General features: G+C 55.4%; 1 protein-coding gene across 1 annotated transcript; it reads right to left on the bottom strand.

The window, feature by feature from the left end:
- Positions 1-19,824: 19,824 nt before the first annotated feature.
- On the bottom strand, positions 19,825-24,457 carry NKX2-3 (NK2 homeobox 3). The gene is made up of 2 exons (XM_007658284.2): positions 23,919-24,457; positions 19,825-20,543 (listed from the first exon to the last, which is right to left on the bottom strand). Exons 1-2 carry the CDS (start codon positions 24,319-24,321, stop codon positions 19,825-19,827), a joined length of 1,122 nt encoding a protein of 373 aa, XP_007656474.2. The 5' UTR covers positions 24,322-24,457.
- Between the last annotated feature and the right edge of the window lie 351 nt (positions 24,458-24,808).

Genomic DNA, 24,808 nt, shown 5'->3' on the forward strand with positions numbered 1-24,808 from the left:
CTGTGCTTAAAAAATGATACAATTATTTTCTATTATTATGATAAATTAGTGTTGTTATAATAAATGCGATTGATTGATGGGTTGATTGACTGAACTGAGCTGAGCATTCACTCACCTCTCTCACTGGCTCACTACAGTTTGAGGTGGATTTGTTGGCTCCAGCGTGCTCAGTGCCTGCTAACTCTCACTCAGTAAGGAATGAGCCTCTCCGAGTGGTCATAGGCACATACTCTTTCTCCCAGTTCACGGAATGGCTTCTGTCCGATTGTTCATGGATTTTTTTTTTCCAGCCTCTGCCTCTGTCTGAAAAACTGAACTGCCGTAGACTCCCGAATCCGGTAGGGTGTTGGGAATCAAGCCACATCACCGAGGATCACCCATGACACCTGGTGGAGTTTAAAGACCAAGCCCCTGTGCCTTCACTTCAAGCAGCAACTCCTTATTTTCTCTGCTTCTCAGACTTGAAGGAATAGTCGTTCATTCATTCATTCATTCAGTAGTATTTATTGAGTGCTTGCTGTGTGCACAGCACTGTACTAAGCACTTGGGAGAGTACAATATGACAATAAAAAGACACATTCCAAAAAAGTGGTTCATAGGAGGCATTTACTCATCATAGGGCATTGGTATCACAAACAGACTGGTGGGTATCAATCAGTCAATCCCTGGTATTTACTGAGTACTTACTGTGTACAGAACACTGCGTGGTTGATTCCCAGATCTACCTCTTCAGCCCCGACCTCTCTCCTTCTCTGCAGTCTCGCACTTCCTCCTGCCTTCAGCACATCTATCTTTACTTGGATATCCCACAGACACCTCAAACTAAACATGTCCAAAACAAAACTCCTCATCTTCTCACCCAAACCCCATTCTCCCCTGACTTATCCATCACCGTAGACAGCAAGGCCATCCTCACTGTCTCACAGACCATAACCTTGGCATTATCCTTGACTCATTTCTCTCATTCAACCCACAAATTCACAACATCACTAAATCTGTCCTTTCCTCTCCACCCAAAGACTACCACACCGATCCAAGCCTGTATCGTATCCTGCCTCGACTACGGCATCAGCCTCCTTGCTGACCTCCCTGCCTCCCGTCTCCCCTCACTTCAGTCCATACTTCACTCTTGCTGCCTGGATTGTTTTCCTAAAAGAAGATTCATTCCATGTTTCTCCAGTCCTAAAGGACTTCCAGGGGTTGTCCATCCAACTCTGCATCAAACAGAAACTCCTTTCCATTGGCTTTAAAGCACTCGGTCAGCTTGACCCCTCCTATTTTACCTCTCTGGTCTCTTACTATAATCCGGCATGTTCTCTTTGCTCCTCTAATGCCAACCTACTCTCTGTACCTCAATCTCATCTATTTTGCCACCGGCCTCTTGTCCACGCCCTCCTCCCTCTGCCTTAGAATTCCCTCCCCCTCAAAACACCATAGACCATCACTATCTCCATTTTCAAAGCCTTATTAAAAATCCCATCTCCTTCAGGAGGCCTGCCTCAACTAAGCCCTCATTTCCCCTACTCCCTCTCCCTTCCGGGTTGCCCTTAAACTTGGATTTGTACCCTTTGAGTATTTGATATTCAGCCCACCCCTAGACCCACAGCACTTATGAACATAGCTGTAATTAATTTTAATGTCTATCTCCCTCCTCTAGACTGAAAGCTCCTTGTCAATCAGTCATATTTTTCAGTCAGTGGTATTGAATGAACACTTGCTGCGTGCAGAGCACTATGCCAAGCAGTTGGGAGAGTACAATTTAACAGATTGGTAGACATGTTTCCTGCCCACAGCGACCTTACAGTTTAGAGGCGGGGAACGTGTCCACCAACTCGGTTGTGTTGTAATCTCCCAAGTACTTAGTATAGTGTTGCACACGCAGTAAGAGCTCAATAAATAACATTGCTTGCGTGATTAGAGTACGATGCAATAGGCCGGAGACAGGTTCCCTGCCCATAAAGAGTTTGAAGACTAGCAGGGGAGACAACTGTCTAGAGGGAGAGGCAAAGACTTGGCAAAGTTCACTCAACCTAAGGCAGATATGCTGTGAGCACTGGAATCTGTGTCTAGAACTCACTCAAATTAATGTTTGAGCACAGCACACTGGGATCAGTTAGACGAGATAGGGGAGCAGTATTATTTAAACTTCACCTTCAAGTGCCGGTCCCGTTTCCCTGTTTGTTCCCTCGTCCTCCAAAACTGTGGGGTGCTACGGATGGACTCCGTTCTTCTTTCCCCTCCATTCCTCCTGTCTCTCAGGGACCTGAGACTCGAGTGGGGGACTCGAGGAAGGTGCTAGTATCCTGAGGTGAAATTTAAATGGAATGGGAATGGGAAGTTTAAATGGGAGTAGGGATATGGGGCAAAAGAATGTTTCTCTCCTCGTCCTCTTTCCCCAAAACAGCCCCAGACTCTTCATTTGGCATCACTTGGATTTGCACCCTTAATTCACCCTTCCCTCAGCCCCACAGCGCTTATCTACTTATCCATAATTTATGTATCTACATTAATGTCTGGCTCCCGCCCTAGACTGTAAGCTCTTAGTGGGTAGGGAGCATGTCTACCAACTCTGTTACAGTGTACTCTCCCAAACGCTTAGTAGAGTGTTCTGCCCATAATCAGCGCTCAATAAATACGAATGATTGATTGATTGATTGATTGATTACTTTCCTTGGGGGCGCAAGGAAAATTTCAGTATTGAGAGGCAGTGTGGAGGCCTCCACCCAAATAAGGAAATGACTCCTCCTAGCGGTTGCTTTGAAGAACTTTCCCATATCCGTCCTTGCGAGCAAGTCAATCATTGGTATCTATTGAGCGCTCGCTACGCTCAGAGCACTGTACTAAGCGCTTGGGAGCCTACAATGCAATAGAATTAGCAGGCAAAAATGTCCCCGTTTCCTTAAGGACAAAAACTCCCCCTGTGTTAATTAATTATACAATCTCACTTCCCCCTTCAAAGCCCTACTGAAGGCTCACCTCCTCCAGGAGGCCTTCCCAGACTAACCCCCCTTTTCCTCAGCTCCCCTGCACCGCCCCTTCGTCCCGACTCGCCCTCTTTGCTCTACCCACCACAGCTCTTGTGTATCTATGTAAATATATACATATTGTATATACATATTATACATATTATCATATATTGTATATACCTATTATATACACAGCTCTTGGGTATATATGGAAATATCTATAATTCCCTTTATTTATATTAATGCCTGTCTACTTGTTCTGATGTGTATATATATCTAAAATTCTGTTTATTCGTATTGATGCTATTGATGCCTTCTTACTTTTTTCAAGGTCTGCCTCCCTCTTTCTAGCCTATAAGCCCGGTGTGGGCAGGGATTGTCTCTCTTTGTTGATGGATTGTACTTTTCTAGCGCTTAGTACAGTGCCCTGTACACAGTAAGTGCTCAATAAATAAGATAGAATAAATGAATGAGGGTCTGTGAGACGGACCCCTGCCCAAATCTAGATCCTATGGGGATATAGGCCCTCCTATTCCTGTCCCTAGCATTCGTTCATTCGTTCAATTGAATTTTTTGAGCACTTACTATGTGCAAAGCACTGTATTAAGCTCTTGGGAGAGTGCAATATAACAATAAACAGACACATTCCCGGCCCTTAACGAGCTTCCAGTCTAGAGGGGGAGATGGACATAAATATAAATAAATCAGTTACAGATATGTACATCGGATACTAGCACCTTCCTCTATTCCCCCACTCGATTCTCAGCTCCCTGTGAGACAGGAGGAATGGAGGGGAGAGAAGAGCAGTGTCCATCCATAGCACCCCACAGTTTTGCTGGACCAGGGAATGAAAAGGGAGGCAGGACTGGTGCAGTGAGGAAGAGTTAGGAGACAGACAGAAGTTCAAAACAGAAAAAGGTGAGCAGATTCAGGATCTTGAGAAGCAGTTTGGCTTAGTGGAAAGACTACTGGCCTGGGAGTCAGAGGACCTGAGCTTTAATCCTGCTCTGACACTTGTCTGCAGTGTGACCTTGGGCAAGTCGATTAACTTTTCTGGACCTCAGTTACTTCATCTATTAAATGGGGATTAAATCCCACTCCCTTTTACTTGGACTGTGAGCCCTCTGTGGGACAGGGACTGTGTGCAACCCAACTGGAATAATAAGTGGCATTTGTTAAATGCTTACTATGTGCCAAACACTATACTAAGCACTGGGGTAGATAATAATAATAATTGCGGCCTTTGTAAAGCGCTTACTATGTGCCAGGCATTGTTCTAAACACTCGAGTAGGTAATTGGGTTGGACACAGTCCAGGTCCCACATAAAGTTCACAAACTTAATCCCCATTTTACAGTTGAGATAAATGAGGCACAGGGAAGTTAATTGACTTGTTAACTTGGGAGAGTACAATACAGTTGAGTAAGTGTCAGTCGATCAATTGATCAATCAGTCCCTGCTTACAACTTCTGCATGCCAGGAATTTACAAACTAGATGGAGGACAGACATTAAAATAAATGCTTTTGTAATGTGTATGACTATCATGTAGGAAAGTTTTGATGCTCCTGGTTGTTACCCTGTATCTTACATGAAATGAAGATCGTGTGGCTTGTAAAGACTGGAATTCTGAGTAGTATCTTGCCAGTAACGAGGGTTTAACGAGGAGCAGTGAAATGCCGCCATGGCTTCTGTAGTCAGCTTTATCCACTTAAAAAAAAAAAAGGGCGGTGATTATAGCGGCATCTCTGAAATCCTGTGGCTCATCCTCAAGATTCTATATCTTAAAGAGAAATCCCTGCAGATGGATCTTCTTGGGTGCATCACCATTTTGGAGAGAAGTGCCATTTTTCCTGGCCATGACTGTGGTGGAAGGGCTCAAAAGCTGGAGTCCATTGTCATCTCTTCACACCCAGCAAGTTTTCTCTAAATTTTGGAAGACTTCTTCTTCTGAGAAAGAAACTGTGTTAAAGAGATTATTGTAATAATGACGTCAACAACGCAGTTTTCCCTCTTTGCCCAAGTCGGAACTTCTTTACGCTCCTCAGAGGTCCTGTGGAGTGGCCATAGGGTCTTTAGCCAGATGAGCTCTTAAGGAAGGTCTGAATCAACTACATAGACTCTTTATGAAGCATAGAAGATCTGCAGAGGCTGCGGAGTCTTGAATCTTACCGCTGATGCCTGATTTATGTTTACCCATCCTCAGAACTTGGACATAAATGTGTTGGTGTGTTTGTGTGTCCCTTGCCCTGGAATTCCCTCCCCCTTCATATGTGACAGACCACCACTTAGGAGCTGGCTTCTAAATGAACCTCTGCTACTTGTCTGCTGTGTGACCTGGGGCAAGTCACTTCACTTCTCTGTGTGTCTCAGTCACCTCATCTATAAAGTGAGGATGATGATGACGTTGGTATTTGTTAAGCGCTTACTATGTGCCGAGCACTGTTCTAAGCGCTGGGGTAGATACAGGGTAATCAGGTTGTCCCACGTGAGGCTCACAGTCTTCATCCCCATTTTACAGATGAGGGAACTGAGGCACCGAGAAGTTAAGTGACTTGCCCACAGTCACACAGCTCACAGGCGGCGGAGCAGGGATTAGAACCCATGACTTCTGACTCCTAAGACCGTGATCTCTCCACTGAGCCACGCTGCTCCTCTAATAATGTTGGTATTTGTTAAGCGCTTACTATGTGCAGAGCACTGTTCTGCTGGGGTAAGATACAGGGTAATCAGGTTGTCCCACGTGAGGCTCACAGTTAATCCCCATTTTACAGATGAGGTAACTGAGGCCCAGAGAAGTGAAGTGACTGGCCCACAGTCACACAGCTGACAAGTGGCAGAGCCGGGTTTCGAACCCATGACCTCTGACCCCCAAGCCCGGGCTTTTTCCACTGAGCCACGCTGCTGAGTCCCATGTGGGACGGGGACTGTGTCCATCCCCATTATCCTCTAGACTGTAAGCTCGTTGTGGGCAGGGAATGTGACTGTTTATTGTTGAATCGTACTCTCTCAAGCGCTTAGTACAGTGCTCTGCACATAGTAAGTGCTCAATAAATATGACTGAATGAATGAATCTTCTCCTCTAATAAGCCTTCCTCTTCGATCAGCGGGGAGGAAGTGGTGGTGGGTCCTATATGAAGGGGGAGGGAATTCCAGGGCAAAGGACACACACACACACATACACATTTATGTACAAGTTCTGAGGATGGGTAAACATAAAGCAAGCATCAGCAGTAAGATTGAAGACTCTGCAGACTCCGCGGATCTTCTACGCATCATAAAGCGTCTATGTGGTTGATTCAGACCTTCCTTAAGAGCTAATCTGGCTAATAGACCTTATGGTCACTCCACAGGACCTCTGAGGAGTGTAAAGAAGTTTCCGGTCCTCTACCAGTCACGACTACAGGAGGGAGAGTCAAGCAGAGGCATACCCACTCCATTCCTAGCTTGGGCAGTGGCTAGCGAGTGGAAGGCAATCTACTACTAGTCTAAACTCCCCTGTCCTGGGCAGCAGCGGCATGGGAGGGAGTCTAGGACGGAGACTCACTAACCGTGCGGAAGGAGGCAATGTTAAACCACTTCCATATTTTTACCAGGAAAACTCTATGGATACACGACCGGGACGACCGGAGATGGAGGTGGGGCGTTCGGGGAGAGATGTGTCTTACAGCGTCGCTATTGGTCGGACACGACCCGCCAGCATAAGACAATAATAAGCCTTCCTAGACTGACCCCCCCTCACTTCCCCTATTCACTCTCCCTTCTGGGTCACCTTTCCATTTGGGGCTGTCTTCCTTAAGCGCTTAGCTACTCACTTCATCCCTAGACCCACTGCACTTATGTGTTTATCATTATACTTTACTCTTTCCCCTACCTGTAATTTCTTTTGCTGTCTTCCCCCGCCCCCTGCCCCCTGACCACTCTAAGCTCTAAACTCCTGTGGGCACTGATTGTGTCTACCGACTTTATTGCCCTGTACTCTCCCTGGTGCCTAGTACAGTGTGTTGCAGGCTGTGAGTGCTCTGAAGTAGCATCAGAGGGACCTGGGTTGTAATCCCGACTCTGCCACTCTTCTGCTGTGTGACCATGGGCAAGTCGCTTCATTTCTCTGTGCCTCAATTACCTCATATGCAAAATGGGGATTGACTGTGAGCCCTTTGTGCGACAGGGACTGTGTAATACCATTAAAAAATGAAAAAATATACTATTGATAGATCTTAGATATATATGTATATATACGTATATATATTGAACTAAGCATCTGGGAAAGTTCAACATAAATATGAAGCCTATGGTCTGTGCACATGAAGCTTAAACTCTGATGAGGGACACAGGCTTAAAAATCAAAGAAATGGTGGAATCAGAATAAATAAATTGAATGTTCAATTAACTATACATACACAGATATATATGAAAAAATATACCGATAGATTTGAGAGAGAGAGAGAGAGAGAGAGAGAGAGAACTACGTGCATTCTCCACCTTTAGACCGTAAACTCGTTGTGAACGGGGAACATGTCTACCAACTCTCTTGAATTACACTCTCCCAAGGGTTTAGTTCAGTGTTGTACATGCAATAAATGCTCAATAAATATAATTGATTAATTATACCAAGCACTTGGGAGAGTGCAACAGAGTTGGTAGACAAGATCCCCGCCCACAGGAAGCTTACAGTCTAGAGAGGGAGACAGACGTTAATATAGATTACAGATATAATTCATAAGAATATGTACAGAAGTGATGTATGGTGGGATGAGCACTTAAGTGCTTAGGAGATAAGACTAGATCCGAAGATATTTTATCCCCCTAGATGTGTCTGCTAATTCTGTTATATTGCACTCTCCCAGTTGCTTAGTACAGTGCTCAATAAATACCATTGAGTCTATCCATAGTCATTACTCTCCCCATCTTCAAACAGCTACTAAAATCACATCTCTTCTGGGAAGCCTTCCCTGGCTACTTTCTCATCTCCCCACTCTGTTTTTCCTCCCTACTAGGACACCTAAGCATTTAATTTTGTATCCCTTTAACGTTTAGGTGCAGCACTTATATCCAAATCCTTACACTCCATTGCTTCCCTGATCTGTAATATATTTGAGTATCTGTCTCCCCTGCTAGACTGTAAGCTCCTTGACGTCCAGGATCATGACTCCTGACTCATTTACACTCCCACAGGTACTCGGTACAATGCTCTGCGTACGGTAAGCATTCAATGAATACCGCTGATGGATTGTTTGATCAGCTAATCGTGTCCACCGTTTTGATGGCTTCCAGATGAGTTGGGTTGTCAGAGAATCTCCCAAATGTAGGGCTCTAAGACGGGGTGTCTGGCTCCAGAGGGGCTGCTCTGATGATGAGGAAAACTCTTGGAGGGTCTGCATTCTTCAGGACATCTAGATGGATTAGTTGCCAATCAATCCATCACTGGTCATTGTTGAATGCACACTGTTCGCAGAGCATCGTACTAAGCATTTGGGAGAATACCATAAAATATACACAACCCCTACCTTCCAGAAGCACAGGCGAGTTGGGGAGGCAGACATTAAAATAAATTTCAAGTAGGGGAAGCAGCTATGTACAAAAGTAATGGGTGGTGAAGAGAATACCTAAGTCCTTAGGAGGTAGGACTAAGTCTTTCAGTATTGCCATTGGGAAGGAAAATAGAGTGAGGAGATGAGCCAGGGAAAGCTTCAAGGAGAAGATGATATTTTAGCAAGACTCTGAAGATGGGGAGACTGGTGGTTTGTCAGATAGGGAGGAGGGAGTTGCAGGCAGGAGGGAGGCATGAGCAAAGAGTCGATGGCGAGAGAGAAGAGAGCCGGGCACAGAGAGTAGACCGGGATCAGAAGAGCCAAGTGTGCCAGCTGGGTTGTCATGGGAGACGAATGAGGATAAATAGGAGGTGAGAGAAAATTGAGCACCTTAAAACTGACGACCCAGAGTTGCTGCTTGAAGAGGACATGGACGAGCAATTGCTGGAGATTTATGAGTTGTGGAGGGATGAGCACAGAATGATTTTCTAAGAAACATGATGCAGGTGGCAGAAGGAATTACCGACTGGAAGGGGAAGAAGCTGGAGGAAGGGAGGTCAGCAAGGAGGATGATGAAGTAGACAAGATGGGATTATGATAATTACTTGAAGCAGCATGGGGAGAAAGGGGCAGATTCTAGAGATGTTGGGGAGATAGAGTAGGCAGGATTTGGTGATAGACTGAATATGCTGGATGAAAGTGAGAGAGGAGTCTAGAGCAATAATAACAATCGCATTTGTTAAATGCTTACTATGTGCTAATTGCTCTATTAAAGTAGATACAAGATAACTAGGTTGGAAACAGTCCCCGCCCCACCTGGGACTCATAGTCTAACTAATAATGATAATAATGATAATGGTATTTGTTAAGCGCTCACTATGTGCCAAGCATTGTTCTAAGCGCTGGATAGAAGGAGACTAGGTATTGAATCCCCAGTTTATGGATGAGGAAACTGAGGCCAAGAGGAAGTTAAGTGACTTGCCCAAGATCGCATAGCAGACAAGTGATGGAGCCAGGATCAGAACCCAGGTCCTCTGACCCTCAGGCCTCTCCTCTTTCCACTACGCCAAGGTTCCCAATGCCAAGGCTGCGGACTAGTGATACGGGGAAAATGTTGGTGGTGTCGACTGTGATGGGAAAGCTGGGGGGTCTGCTGCCGCTGTGGCTGAACTTCTGTCGACGGTGGTGACGCTAGGTGTTGTGTGGCTCTTGCTGCTGCTTCTTCTCTGGTTCTAAGGCCAGACATTTGGCCTCACTGAGGCAGGGGGAAATGTGCTTCCCCATCCAGTCTATCTAATGTCACTGGGAGGCAGGCCCAAACCTATGAAACTAGGGACTTTGCATAGGGAAACCCTGAGCAGCACCCCCTTGCCTTGCCCTTCCAGACCCTGCTCACCTGGGCCCCTGCTGAATATTTTGAATGATGCCATGGTATGGCTGCCTCTCCCCTCCACCACCCGACCTAAGGTGTACTACAATCGAAGAGTACAATATAACAGAGTTGGCAGGCACATTCCCTGCCCACAGCGAGTTTTCAATCTAGAAGGGAAGGCAGCCATTAATATTCATCCATTCATTCAATCATATTTTTTGAGCACTTATTGGGAGCAGAGCACTGTACTAAGCACTTGGGAGAGTACACTACAACAGAGTTGGTAGACACAGTCCCTTCCCACAACTAGTTTACAGTCCTAAAGGGGAATGACAGTCATTAATAGAAGTCAATAAATTACAGATAGGTACCTAAGTGCTTTGGGGCCGAGGGAGGGGTGAATGAAGGATGCAAATCCAAGTGCAAGATGAGTTCATTCAGGTATTTGCCTTGGTCCGTTCAGGACGTGGCTGGATCACGGTTCAGCTCGGCAGTGCCGCTCTGCCTCCGAGGGTCTCGGCTTCCGTTTGGAGATCTCGGGGAAGCAGAGAACGGCATCCACGGGTGGAGAACACGGTAACGCCTTTCCCTGTCATGGCTGACCCCAGGAGAGATGGCTGTATCTTTGCCGCTGCTGCTCACCTACAGCCCAGCTCCCAAATCATCTCCAGGCAGGCAGTCAGTTGTATTTATTGAGCCCTTACTGGGTGCAGAGCACTGTACTAAGTATCTGGGAGAGTACGATACAATGATAAACGGACACCTTCCCTGCCCACAGTGAACTTACAGCCTAGAGGAGGAGACAGATATTAATATGAATAAATAACAGATTCGTACATAGGTGCTGAGGGGCTGTGAGGGGAGATGAATAAAGGGAGCAAATCAGGGTGATACAGAAGGAAGTGGGAGACGAGGAAAGGAGGGCTTAGTCAGGGAAAGCCTGTTGGAGGCAGCTCGAGTCTCCTTGAGCTGAGCTAGGTCATTATTATCAACAGTGGTGTGTTTTGAGCATCAATTAGTCAATCAAGCACTGGCGTTTATTGAGCCCTTACTGTTTTGTTTTGGATTTTTTTATGGTATTTGTTAAGCACTAACTCCGTGCCAGGTACTGGACTAAGCGCTGGGCTAGATACAAGCTAACCAGGTTGGACAGAGTCCCTAGCCTATATAGAGCTCACAGTTTTAATCCCCATTTTAAAGAAGAGGCAACTGAGGTCCCGAGAAGTGAAGTGACTTGCCCAAGGTCACACACAGCAGACATGCGGTGGAGCCGGGATTAGAACCCAAGTCCTTCTGACTCCCAGGCCCGTGCTCTATCCACTAGGCTACGCTGCTTCTCCGAAAAAGCACACGAGTCGCTAGGCTTGATCGTGGCCTACGAGGAGTAAGCGATCTAGCAGAGGTGACAGACATTTAAATAAATCACAAGTAGGGGAAGCAGCAGAGTATAAGGATGAGTCCATAAGCACTGTGGGGGTACAGGTGGCACGAGTTTCCAAGTGCTTAGTGAGTAGAGATGCCAGTGCTTGAGTAATGCAGAAGAGAGGAGACTAGGGAGGGAAGGTGAGAGGGGAGTCAGGGAACACTGACGGAGTGCAGAACACTGTACTAAGCGTCTGCGCTCTGGGTCCTGAGACCCCAGAGCTGGTAGGACTTCTTCATCCCCTGGGAACACCGGGCATTTGCCCAGAGCCCACCGTCCTCACAGAGCCTCCCCAGCCGTCGGGGGACCCAGCACGGCCACTTGGACGGCACCTCCACCCTGACCCCCGTCCTGCAGATAATTATTTTGGAAGGGCAAGGGGGCATGACACCCCCAAGGGAAGGCAAGGAGGAGGTGCATTTTGACCTGGGCTTACCCCTGGCCTACCCTGCCTAGGACTTAAGCTACCCTGAGAGCCTGCCAGAAGCAGTGTGACTAGCGGGTATCAGAGAGGAGTTGGCCGGGCTCCCGGAGGCTTCGCACTAAGGAGGCAGCCGGGAGTTACGACCCCGGTCGGCTTAAGGCATTTCGGGGCCCGAGGCCAAAGGAGGGATAGGGTGAACGGTTGAACCTGGAAGTGAGAAACAGAAGATGGAAAGAGAAAAGCGGTTCCCCTGCCCGAAGAGTGCCTTAGCGTTCGACTCGTAACACAGTGGGTTCCTGGAAATCGCTTCCTGGGTCCCAACGCAAGTGGGAACAAATTTTCCCCAACGTTATAGATGAGGGGTTGGTTCCTGATCCGGAGCTGAATATTCTATTCTTAACCAAAATTAGTCCGCACTGTGAACGTAACTACTTACAGATGAGGAATAAAGCTATATTGATGTATTTATATTGAATCAGAAGATCGACTTTTACCGCATTAGAAGTAAAATGGACTGGTCGATCCTCCCTGGTGACTCTGCCTGGGGATCAGATAACATCCTCACCCCATCCCTTGTCTCTCCCACCCCTCCCTCTCTGCCTTCCTTAAACTTCCCCAAGGAGCCCACCTTTACACCCTCCTGGAGCTAGGACCCCAAAGGGGACTAATGTTGTCAAGTTAAAATCAATGCGTTCTAAGGGCTAGCCGGGGTGTAGGATTCCCCGCCTCCTAAATGCTGTTCGTTGTAACTAGAAATGTCTAAAGTCCAGGACTCCTGTGGCACCTAGCGGATCTCTACGAAAGAGCGGACCCTTCATGTTCATCACCATGTACACACCAACGGACACCAATGTGCCCGCAGGCACAAACATATACAGTCACAGACACGGTCACACGTGTCTGTTCCCACATATACGGTTCTTGCCCACACCTGTTTAGGTGGGCGCTGAATAAATTACTTTCTGATGATGGCACACACTTAACTCACGTCCAGATACAGTGCAAAACACACACATACACACAGGCACACGTGCACGCACGCACACACACACACACACATACAAACGTTCGTTCTCACCCCCTCCCTCCCCTTCAGCAAGGACATTCCTCACCCCTTCCTTCCCCCGGCAGTTGCCGCTTTCCGCTCCCCTCTTCTCATGGGCCCCACCCCTGCAGTCTGAGCCCCCCGCCCCCCCCACCACACACACACACACACACACACACACACACCAGGCAGCACCGCCCACCTCCCCAGTTATTAATGTGTTTGCTGCCTTTGCCATGGTTTCGCTCCTAAACATCGGCGGCAGCCGCTCTCCAGGGCCCAGGCGGGCCCGCTATCGATCACCCAACTGTCTCGGCTCCTGGGAACCTCCAGCCTGTTTACTTTAGTGTCTTCTCCCTGCAGCCTGAACAATGCCAGGACCTTGAGCCGGAAGCCCTTCTCCCCTCCTGCCTTGTACTGGACCTAACTGCTGGGTCCCACGGCGGAGGCCGGGACCTGCACGGCTCCTCAGAGGCAGAGGACAAGGGCAGGAGGGAAGGGAGCCCTCTGGCCCAGAGAGGAGTAACCTTCAGCTAAATTACTAATCTTTATATTTATCAAGTGCTTACTATGTGCCAGGCACTGTACTAAGAGCTGGGATGGAGGCTAGCAAATCGGGTTGGACACAGTCCCTGTCTTCCATGGGGCTCGCAGTCCAAAGCCCCATTTTACAGTTGGGATTACTGAGGCCCAGAGACGTGAAGTGACTTGCCGAAGATCACGTAGCAGATGAGTGGCAGAGCTGGGATTAGAACCCAGGTCCTGCCGGCTCCCGGCCCGTGCTCTATTCACTAGTCTACGCTGCTTCTAAATGAAGAGTGAGGGGCAAGAGACTTTCTGAGACTTGCCCCTCGTCTTTTCAAGGGCTCTCACCTCCAGATCTCTCTTGAGAGGGTACTCTCCTTTTTTTATGATATTTCTTAAGTGCTTATTATGTGTCAAGTACCGTTCTAAGTGCTGGAGTAGACACGTTGCTAGTCAAGTTAATACGGTCCTTATCCTACACGAGGCTCACAGTCTAAATGGAAGGGAAAACCGGGATTGAATCCCCATTTGGCAGTTGAGGAAACCGAGGTACAGAGAAGTTCAGGGACTTGTCCCAGGTCACACAGCAGACAAGTGGTGGAGGTAGGATTAGAACCCAGGTCCTTTGGCTCCCAGGCCTGTGCTCTTTCCATTAAGCCCCGCTGCTTCTCCTTGATAATGATCTTATAGACATTCCATATACTGCACCCGGCTTTTCCCCCCTACCTCTCTCTGGTTCCCCCTGGGTTCCCCAGTCAACCTGTAGCCGCTGTCAGGCACAGACTCCAGGGTTGGGGGGTGGATGGTTCTGCTCCCGTTTGGTACCGAGAGCTCGTATGCCAGGAATGGCTAAACCTCGTGAACGGAAGACTCATCGATCAAAAACATGATGTGGCTGACCTCCCCACCTCCTGCCTCTCCCCACTCCAATCCATACTTCACTCCGCTGCCCAGATCCTCTTTCTTCAGAAACGTTCAGGACGTGTCATCCCCTTTCCTCAAAACCCTCCAGCGGTGGCCTATCCATCTCCGTATCAAACAAAAAATCCTCACCATTGCCTTGAAAGCAGTCCATCCCCTTGCCCCCTCCTACCTCACCTGGTTCCCTTTACAACCCAGCCCACATACTTGGCTCTTCTGGTGCCAACCATCTCCCTGTGCCTCGTTCTCGCCCGTCTCGCCGCTGACCCCAGGCCCACGTCCTACCTCTGGCCCGGAACGCCCTTCCATCTTAAATCCTCCAGACAATTTACTCTCCCCCCGGCTTCAAAGCCTTACCGAAGGCACATCTCCTCCGGGAGGCCCTCCCAGACTAAGCCCCACTTTTCTTCATGTCCCGCTCCCTCCTGCGTCGCTCTGACTCACTCCCTTTGCTCTTCTCCCCTCTCCCAGCTCCACAGCAGTTATGTATATATCTGAATTTTATTTATTTGTATTGTTGTTTGTTTATACTGATGTCTGTCTCCCCCCTTCTAGACTGTGAGCTCATTGTGGGCAGGGATTGTCACTCTTTACTGTCGTATTGAACTGTCCCAAGTGCTTAGTACAGTCCCGTGCATACGGTAAGTGCTTAATGAATACCATTGAATGAATGAATGAATGAAGGAATGAATGAATGAATGTGGCTGAGAACCTCAGATCCAAAAAATAGTCCTTTAACTGGAATTCCAAGGGGACGTTCCTGGTCGGTTGAGGAAACGAGGGGAGGGGCAGAAGGTTTTCCCAAGGGACAGGGGAAGGGGTGGCAGGGTGAGTAGCATCATGGAGCATGAGGCAGAACTGGGACGGGAGCTGAGGGTGGAGCCGGGCACCGCTCCCCACCTGGATCCACCTGGGCAGTGATGCTGCCAACCCCTAAAAAACCGGAGCATGGCCCTGCTTGAACATCACTTTGAATCCCGCAGGCTTTAGGGGCCCCGATCCGGGGTCCAGGGTCCAGGACCACCTGAAGTGGGCCGGCAGTCGGTCCTTGGGCACTTCCAGCAAGGTTGGGAGATCTGCTTCCGCTCCCGTGTCTCCCGTGTCTCCCAGACGGGCTCAGGGCTGCTCTTCGTTGGATCTCTGCCCGTGTCTCTTCCAGGTCACGAACTTCCAGAGCGGGGAGCGGGGCTGGGAAGGAGCAGGGGGACAACCGAGAGGAGCCAGTGACGCCTTGGGACAGCAATTCCGCCCTAAATCCAGCCGGCTGCGATAGACCACCTTAGAGGAGTGGGGCTAGTGGTCTGCGGTGGCTATGAAGCAGACATGGTCACCCTCTTCTGGCTCTCTCTTTTAAAGAGCTATTTTTTGAGCCCTTCCTATAATGCCAGGCACTGGACAAATCCCTGGGATTGAGACAAGATAATCAGGTTGGACACAGTCCCCGTCCTACATGGGGCTCATAGTCTTAATCCCCATCTTACAGAGGAGGCAAACGAGGCACAGAAAGGTTAAAGGATTTACCCAAAGTCACCCAGCAGACAAGAGGCAGGGCCGGGATTAGAACCAGGTCCTCTGACTCCCAAGTCCATACTCTTTCCCCTTGGCCACCCTGCCTCTCTGTCCTGCAGGTTCTGTGTTCTCACGCCCGCCGGGCCTGGGCTAGGAGAAGGTTGGAGGGCGAGGACAGGACGAGCACTGTGCAGGTAGTGAAAAAATAGGGGGTGAGGGGTACAGAAGACCCAGGAAGGTAGGCTTTCCCTATAGGAGGGAAAGGATGGGGCTTCCCAAACCCAGTCCCTCTAGGCTGCAAGCTAGTCGAAGGCAGGGAATACGTCTACCAACTCTGTTATACTGTTATAGTGTACTCTCCCAAGCACTTAGTACAGTGCTCTGCACAAAGAAAGTGCTCAATGAATGTGTTAGATTGGATGGATGGATGGATGGATGGATGGATGGATGGATGGATGGATGGATGGATTGACTCACGGACTACAGACACTAAGCTCACTGTGGGTAGGGAATGTATCCACCAACTCTCTTGTTTCGTTATACTGTAATCTCCCACTTCATATGGTACTCTGCGCACAGTAAGAGCTCAATAAATATCACTGATGACGAAAATACCATCGATGATGGATGGATGGATGGATGGATGGATGGATGGATGGATGGATGGTTGGGGAGATGGGCGGGTGGATGGAGGGGTGGAGGGGTGGATGAAGGAGCGGGTGGGAAGGGGAAGGTCGCGCAGGCAGGATGTGCCCATGGAGGACAGGAAAATGGGAGTCGGAGAGTCAGAAAGGGAGCCGAGTGTCGGCCGGGGTCTGGCCAGGATTCCAAGTCGATTCCCCGCACCCGGCCTTCGAATTCCTTCTGGGAAATCGCGGGCGGTTGCCGCAGGCCCCGGATGTGTACCCGGACCGTCCCACTCACCCCCTTCCCTTCCTGTCCGCCCACCCGGCGGGCTGTCGTCCCCGACGGGAGAGGGGGACCCTGCCCCTCCTCGCCCCCGGCCCTCGGCGGGGAGCGGGGGAAGCGGGAAGGGGGGGGGGGGAGTTGGGAGGTGGAGACCCCCCGGCTGGGAGGAACGGGCGCTGGGGCCAGCCCCTTCCCGACAGAGTCCCCGCCCCGGCCCGCCCGGAATCCGGGGCCGAGTCGGGCGAAGCCCCCGGAGGGCGGCGAGGACCGGCCGGGCGCCGGCCGAGGCGGGCATCCCCCAGGACCTCGTGCCCGGCCCGCCATCCCCCCCCCCCCCACCGCACCCCCCTCCAGGCCCGCACGTGCCTTTCCCGGGGACCCGGGACCCCCGACCCCAATAGGGCCGGGAGGGCCGGGCCCAAGAGGGAGGGGGCTGGGGGGGGGGGAGGTCCGACGGGCCGGGCCGGCGGAGCCTGCGCCCCCCGGGAGAGCGGCCCCCGCTGCCCGGGCCTCCGGACGGGAGGGAGGAAGGGGGTCCCCCGCCCCCGGGGGAGCCCCGGGGCCCCCCGCCCGGCCCCGCGGCCTCCGAACGGAGGCGTGCGTGTTTGTGGGGGGCGGTGGGGGGGGGGGAGGGGGAGGAAGGGGGCGACCCCCTCTTCGGCTGCCCGGCTCGGCCCCGGCTCCTCTGTGTGTCCCGTCCCCTCCCACGCCACCGCCCCCTCCCGCGGGAGGGAAATTGCTAACCATGTAGCAATAATGACCCGGCATTGAGGCGGCCGCCTCCCGCTGAATGTCCCCGCTGCGGGCCGGGCCGCGGCCTTAATCAGCGCTCCCCTCCCGCCCGGCCGCACAAAAACGGGGAACAAAACCCCGGCGCATTTCTCCATCCCTCTGTTCGGCCGCCCCGCCGCACAAAGCCCCTCTCTGAGAAGCCAGGGGCAAGCCGGGGGGGGTGGGGGGACGTCAATCCAGAGGCGCGGGGCTTTTTGTTCGCGCCGGGGACCTCGCCTTCCTCATCACACCTTTTGTTCGGGATCTCCAATGAAAAGCCATTCTTCCCCGCACCTTCCCCGGGCCCGGAGCCCGCCTTTCAGCGCGGGGCCGGCCCCACAATAGCCCCGCTCGCTAAGGCCTCCCCATTCACCCGCTTTGGCACGCTCACAATCGGGCCGTGTGGCGGGGCTGCCCTCCGCACAGACGGGCCCGGCGAGGGTCCGAGGGGCCGGACAAAGCCCCGGCCCGCCGGGGAGAGCGCGGGCAGGGGGCGGGGGGCCCGGGGGAGGGGACGGACGCACCGTGGCCGGGGGCCGCTGGAGGGCCGGGCGGGGCGGCGGGGGGGACGGGGGGGGACGGGGGACGGGGGACGGGGACGACGACGGGGGTCACCCCGGGGAGGGCATCCCCCGGGAAGAGGGGGACCGGGACTGGCCGCGCCTTCCATCCTGACCAGCCGGGGGGCGTGAAATTCCAAACATCCCTCCCTCCCGAGCAGCCCCCCCGGGACCAGAGCCCACCGGCCCGCCGGAGGGGTTGGGAGACGCGACGTTCAAAATATCCCCGCCGGGAGACCCTCCGGCCCGGAGCTGACCGGTCCTCCCGGGGCTTGGGGGGGGGGCTTGAGAGTCCAAGTATCCCGCCCGGGAGACGCTCGGGCCCCGAGCCGACCGGTCCGCCGGGGGGCTTGGGGGCCTTGAGATTCCAAATATCCCTCCCGGGAGAAGCTCAGCCCCGAGCCGACCGGTCCGCCGGGGGCCTTGAGATTCCAAATATCCCTCCCGGGAGACGCTCGGGCCCCGAGCCCACCGGTCCGCCGGGGCTCGGGGGCCTTGAGACTCAAAATGTCCCCGCCGGGAGACCCACGGGTCCAGAGCTGACCGGCCCGCTGGGGCCTCGGGGGCTGGGGGAGTCAAGATATCCCCCCCGGGAAACCCTCGGACCCAGAGCTGCCCGGCCCGCTGGGGGTTCGGAGGCCGAGACCAGAGACGCCTTGGGCTGGACGTCCCCAGCAACCACCAGGGAAGCGAGGAAGGGACCCGCCCTCTCTGTCCCTGCCTGTCCCCGGCTCTGTCTCTGTCCCTCCCTCCCTCTTTCTCACCCCTCGGCGACCCGGCCCTGGGCGGCCTTTCCGGCTCTCCAGTGGTTTCCGAGCTCTCCCTTCGCGCTAAAGAAAGTCCCGGCGTCCGAGTCTGGGTTTGGAAATATTGCACCTTCTTTATTAAGTCATGTAGTGTATGGCAGCTGGTGTGTACACGGCGGGTATATAGATGATAACATGCTGGATACAGAGTACGAAACAGAAAGGAAACAAAGTAACACCTTGGCGGGCGCCGCGGGCCGCGCAATCCGTCGGGCTCCCGACCTTTTTGATCTCGCCTCGGGTTCCGCTGATCTGCCTCCCGGGCTGAGTCGGGGATCCGCCCCCCCCTCCCCCCAGCCCCTTCCCACCCTCCTCCCGCGGCCGGCCGGGACATGCGGGGGTCCTCCCGCCCCCCCCGCCCCATCCCTCCGGCCGAAGGACCCCGGCGCCCCGGGGGCGGCGCACGGGGCGAGGGCCGGGAACGGTTCTTTTTTCGCTTTTTAGAAGACTCTCCGGAACTGTCGCTGTTGTCGTTGTTGTCGTTTTAAGGAATGGGTCTGTCTGAGACCCCTCACCCCCCTCCCCGCCCCGCCCCCGGCCCAGAGGCCCGGGGAAAGGCGACAGGAGGGGAGATGGAGGTCAAGTGCCTTGGGAGGAGGGGGGCCGGTCTCTTCCTGCCCCCCGCCCTTTTCTTCATTGTAGCCTCCCGTCTCCGATCCCCGGAGGAAGAGGCGGGGAGACCCCCGCATCGGGATGCCACGCGGTGCCGGGGGCAGGAGGGCGCGACCCCTCGTTGCCCCCTCCCCCGCGGGTGGGTGGGTGGGGGGGGGACGACGAGGATGCCCGGGGAGGGGGAGGGCGGGCATCACCCATCCCCCCCCCATCCCGCATCCTCCCGCATCCCCTCCCGCGGTGGGGGGGGGGGGGAGGGGGGGTCGTTCCATGGACGTATATAGAGCTCGATATATAGAGACCGATCTTTCTGCCGTCCACCGAGGCGGCCCTCGTTCGGTCGGCCGGGCCGGTCCTGCCGTCGGCCCCGGACCCCGAGGCGGGGCGGGGGAACGGGACAGTCCCCGGGGCGGGAGGGGACGGGGCCGGCGGGTTGGGGGGGCGGGGGGGCGCCTACCAGGCCCGGATGCCCTGCAAGGTGCCCTGGGCGCAGGCGGGCACGGCCCCGCCCTGGTGCAAGCCCTGCAGCGGCTGGGCGGCGCCCCCGAAGCCGCCCAGGTTGCCCACGTTGACGAAGGGCCCCCCGCCCGCGCTGCCGGCGGGGGTCTGGACGGAGGGGGCCCCGGCGCCCGCGGGGTAAGAGCAGCCGTAGTTGCCCCCGTAGGCGGCGGCGGCGGCGGCGGCGGCGGCGGCGGCGGCGGCGGCGGCCGAGTTGCCGTAGCCGTAGGCGGGGAAGGCGTTGTAGGAGTAGGGGTTGGCCCCCACGCCGTAAGGCGCGTTGTAGCTCTGGCCCCCCGCCACGCACGGCTTCCCGTCCCGCACCAGGACGGGCACGGCCACCCTGCGGGGCGGCGGGGGCGGGGGCGGCGGGGCCGGCGGGGGCCCGTGGCCTCCCATCTCCAGGGACTTGTCCTGCCGCTGCCTCTTGCACTTGTACCTCCGGTTCTGGAACCAGATCTTCACCTGCGTGGAGGTGAGCTTCAGGCTGCTGGCCAGGTGCTCCCGCTCGGGCGCCGACAGGTAACGCTGCTGCTTGAAGCGCCGCTCCAGCTCGAAGACCTGCGCCTGGGAGAAGAGCACCCGGGGCTTCCGACGGCTCCGCGCCTTGGGACGCTCGCCTTCCTCCGCCTTGCAGTCGCCCGCCTCCAGGGGCTTCTTCAGCGAGCAGCTCTCTGCGAAACGAGCGCGACACCGTCGTTTCTCACCGGGCCCCCGCCACGCGGCCCGGCCCGGCCCTCTCCCGACCCTCCCGTCCGACCCCTTTCGCCGTCCCGTCCCCCCTCCCCGGTTACCCTTTATAACGAGGATGATGACGGTGGAGCCCTCCCTATGTTCTGAGCGCCCAGGTCATCGGGTCACCGTCTTCCCCCGCCCCCTCCTCCTCCTTCCTCCCCCCCCCCCCCCCGATTCGACTGAGGAGGGAACCGAGGCACGGAGCGGCCAAGCGACAGGCCCGAGGTCACACCGCAGACAAGCGGGGGAGCCGGGATTAGAACCTGCGTCCTCTGACTCCCCGGCCCGGCCTCTTTCGGACCTTCCCGACCGCTTAGAGCAGGGCTCCGCACCCCGCAGGCGCTTCCTCCAGGGCTCCGCACCCGGCAAACGCTTCCTCCAGGGCTCCGCACCCCGCAGGCGCTTCCTCCAGGGCTCCGCACCCCGCAGGCGCTTCCTCCAGGGCTCCGCACCCGGCAAACGCTTCCTACAGGGCTCCGCACCCCGCAGGCGCTTCCTACAGGGCTCCGCACCCCGCAAGCGTTTACTCCAGGGCTCCGCACCCCGCAGGCGCTTCCTCCAGGGCTCCGCACCCGGCAAACGCTTCCTACAGGGCTCCGCACCCCGCAGGCGCTTCCTCCAGGGCTCCGCACCCCGCAGGCGTTTACTCCAGGGCTCCGCACCCCGCAAGCGCTTCCTCCAGGGCTCCGCACCCCGCAAGCGCTTCCTCCAGGGCTCCGCACCCCGCAAGCGCTTCCTCCAGGGCTCCGCACCCCGCAAGCTCTTCCTACAGAGCTCCGCACACCCCGCAAGCGCTTCCTACAGGGCTCCGCACCCGGCAATAATAATAATGTTAGTATCTGTTAAGCGCTTACTATGTGCAGAGCACTGTCAGATCACTGTCTGATACAGGGTGATCAGGTTGTCCCACATGAGGCTCACAGTCTTAATCCCCATTGTCCAGATGAGGGAACTGAGGCCCAGAGAAGTGAAGTGACTGGCCCAAGGTCACACAGCAGACAGGTGGCGGAGCCGGGATTAGAACTCACGACCTCTGACTCCCAAGCCCGGGGTCTTTGCGCTGAGCCACGCAAGCGCTTACTCCAGGGCTCCGCACCCGGCAAGCGCCCGGCACACAGTAAGCCCTTAACGGATAATAATAATAATAATGTCGGTATTTGTTAAGCGCTTACTCTGTGCAGAGCACTGTTCGAAGCGCTGGGGTAGACACAGGGGAATCAGGTTGTCCCACGTGGGGCTCACTGCCTTCATCCCCCTTTTCCAGATGAGGGAACTGAGGCCCAGAGGAGTGAAGTGACTGGCCCAAGGTCACACAGCAGACAAGTGGCGGAGCCGGGATTCGAACTCGTGACCTCTGACTCCGAAGCCCGGGCTCTTGCCACCGAGCCACGCTGCTTCTCCGCCATCACCCTCGGGATTGTCATCGGCAGATACGATCGTCACCATCATCATCATCATCATCATTAGCAGATGCGACCGAACGAAGGAATGGATGGATGGAGGAGGGCGGATGGGCCCAGGTGCGTGGTGCGCGTTTCGGCCCGCGTCGGAAAGGACCGTCCCCCCTCCGACGCGGGCCCCGGCTCCGCGGACCTCACCGAGCTCGGCGAGGCAGCCGCCAACTAATAATAATGTGGGTATCTGTTCAGCGCTTACTACGTGCCGAGCACCGTTCTAAGCGCTGGGGTAGACCCGGGGTCATCGGGCTGTCCCACGTGGGGCTCCCCGTCTTCTTCCCCCTTTTACAGAGGAGGGGACTGAGGCACCGAGAAGTGAAGTGACTGGCCCAAAGTCACCCAGCTGACAAGTGGCCGAGCGGGGATTCGAACCCATGACCTCGGACTCCAAAGCCCGGGCTCTTTCCACGGAGCCAAAGCCGCTACAGGAGAGGGAGAGAATGAGATTAGGCCCGGATTTCCACCCCCCCCCCCCACACACGTGGTTCTGTAGGTGAATCGCTGTACCTCCGGGATGTGCCTGTGCAAGGCCCGCTCACTCGCCGGGGTATTTTTGGTGGTGTGAAGTCGCGGGGCGAGAAGTGTGTTCGCGCGGTGCGCGGCGGCCCGTGAGAGACTCGCCGCCTGTGGTCATTTGTGTGAGAAGGCGCAGGGCGAGGGGGCGGCTCGTCTTCGGGCTCGGAGAGAGATCCACGCGGGATTCGCCCGCGGCCCAGCCGGCGCGCACCTCGGGGAGTGTGCAGGGGACGGGGAGGGGGGGGTCGCGGCAGGCCCTGCGACGGCTTTTGGCCTCCTCCGCCCCGCAGGCCGCGGCCGGTTTCTGTCGGCCGTTTGGCTTGTCGTTTGGGTTTTTCCGCGGGCCTCGGGGGGAGCCGGCTGCTTTGGCGGGGCCCAGCGCGGACGGTTGCCGCTGACCCCCAGCTCGGCGCCCGGGACCCGAAGCATCCCCGTTGCTCGTTTTCCAAGCGGCGCTGAGCTCCGGCTCCGGGGGCGAAGCGGAGACCCCGAGGGCCGCCAGCCGACCCCCGGCCCCGGGGACCGGCCGGGCCTTGGGGCCGAGGCTCGGCCCGGCCGCCCGCCTTCACTGTTTCGCCCCCCGGCCCCCTCTAGACTCCTAACCCCGGCGTGGGCAGGGACTGTCTCTCTTCACCGCCGGATGGTACTTTCCCCGGAGCGCTCGGTACAGTGCCCCGCACACGGGCCGCGCTCAAGAAATACGACCGAAGGAATGAATGGACCAAGCCGGTGGGGAGGGCTCGGGGCGGGATGAGGGGGCCGCCCTCCAGAGTGGGTCCGCTTTCCAGGGAAGGCCGGGGGGCGGGAATGGAGCTGGTTGGCACTGGTTGGGAAAGGAACCGGCTGAACCCCCAAGCCCTAGCCCCAACGGGGATTTTTTTTAAAAAACTGATCGGGAAGAAGCCAATCCCGCCCCCCCCACCCCCACCCCCCGCCCCGCACCAGGCCTTCCTCTCACTCGTCCATTCATTCAACGGTATTTACCGAGCGCTTACTGTGTGCCGAGCACTGTCCTAAGCGCTTGGAAACGAGCCCCCCCCCTCCCTCCCGCCCCGGCCTCCCCTCCCCCACGCCCCCCGCTCCCGCGCCCGAGTCCTTCCCTCTCACACCCTCGCCCGGGAGCTGCGGTTTGCGGGGGGTCACCTCTTCCCCCCACCCCCGCCCCTCGCTCCCTCGCAGGTACCTGCGGTTTGCGGAGCTGTCGCAGAACAGGACGGTGGCATGAACCCAACCAAAGCCTAAAAGGGGGCGGGCAGCCGGACCGGCAGGTTTGTGGGACGTTTGCGGGCGCTCCGCCTTTGTTCCAGATGTGCGGGTGCTTTTCCTTCCCCTTTTACTCACTTTGGCTCCGGTCTCTCACCACCTCGGTCTCCTCTTCTGGGTCCGGGGGCCCGCAGGAGCCCCGGAGGACCGTGTGGACAAAGCTCTCGGGGCAGATCCCCGCCTCCCCGTGGCCCTCGGGAGCGGCTAGGGAGTTCAGATAGGACAGTTTCTCCCCCTCCTCGTCCTCCTCGTCCTCCCCGCCGTCGGAGAACGGGCCGCCCTCCCCGGCCGCCAGCATGCAGGAGGACGGGGGGTGGAAGTGAGGCTCCAAGTCCGACTGCAAATGGTACTGCTGCTGCTGCTGCTGCTGCTGCTGCTGCTGCTGCTGCTGCTGCTGCTGCCGCTGCTGCTGCTGCTGCTCCAGGTTCAAAATGTCTTTGACGGAGAAAGGTGTGGAGGTGACCGGGCTTGGTAACATCATCAGAGCAACTTTAATGGCACCGAACAAACGCTCCAATAAATCCTGGGCAGCCCGGCGGAGGGGGAGGCAGAGAGGCCCGGTCCCCCCTCCTGCAGCTCTCCTCCGGACGCGGCCGCCGCTCCCGGCTGGGGGCTTTTTTTTTTTTTTTTTGGTTTTTGGGTTTTTTTGGTTTGGGGTTTTTTTTTTTTTTTTGGTTTTTGGACAAACGATGGACGACGTCCCGCTCCCGTCTAAATCGCCTCCATTCGCCTGGAACCGGGGGGTCCGGGTTTTGTTAAGGCCACTGCAGGGACTAGCGCCGGGCTCGGGAGCCTCCTCTGCCTCGGGCCTCGACGTCACGGCGGGGGCGGGGTCGGGTCCCGGCTCCTCCTCTCCCATTGGGCGGAGGAGGAGCAGACCACGCCCCCCTCCCTCCCTCCCTCCCCCCCTCCTTCCCTCCCCCCACCCCCCCCCCCCCCACCCCCCACCTTGGCCCCGGCCGCCCAGA

This window comes from Ornithorhynchus anatinus, chromosome 3, assembly GCF_004115215.2.
Source record: "Ornithorhynchus anatinus isolate Pmale09 chromosome 3, mOrnAna1.pri.v4, whole genome shotgun sequence".
NCBI classification, from domain to species: domain Eukaryota; kingdom Metazoa; phylum Chordata; class Mammalia; order Monotremata; family Ornithorhynchidae; genus Ornithorhynchus; species Ornithorhynchus anatinus.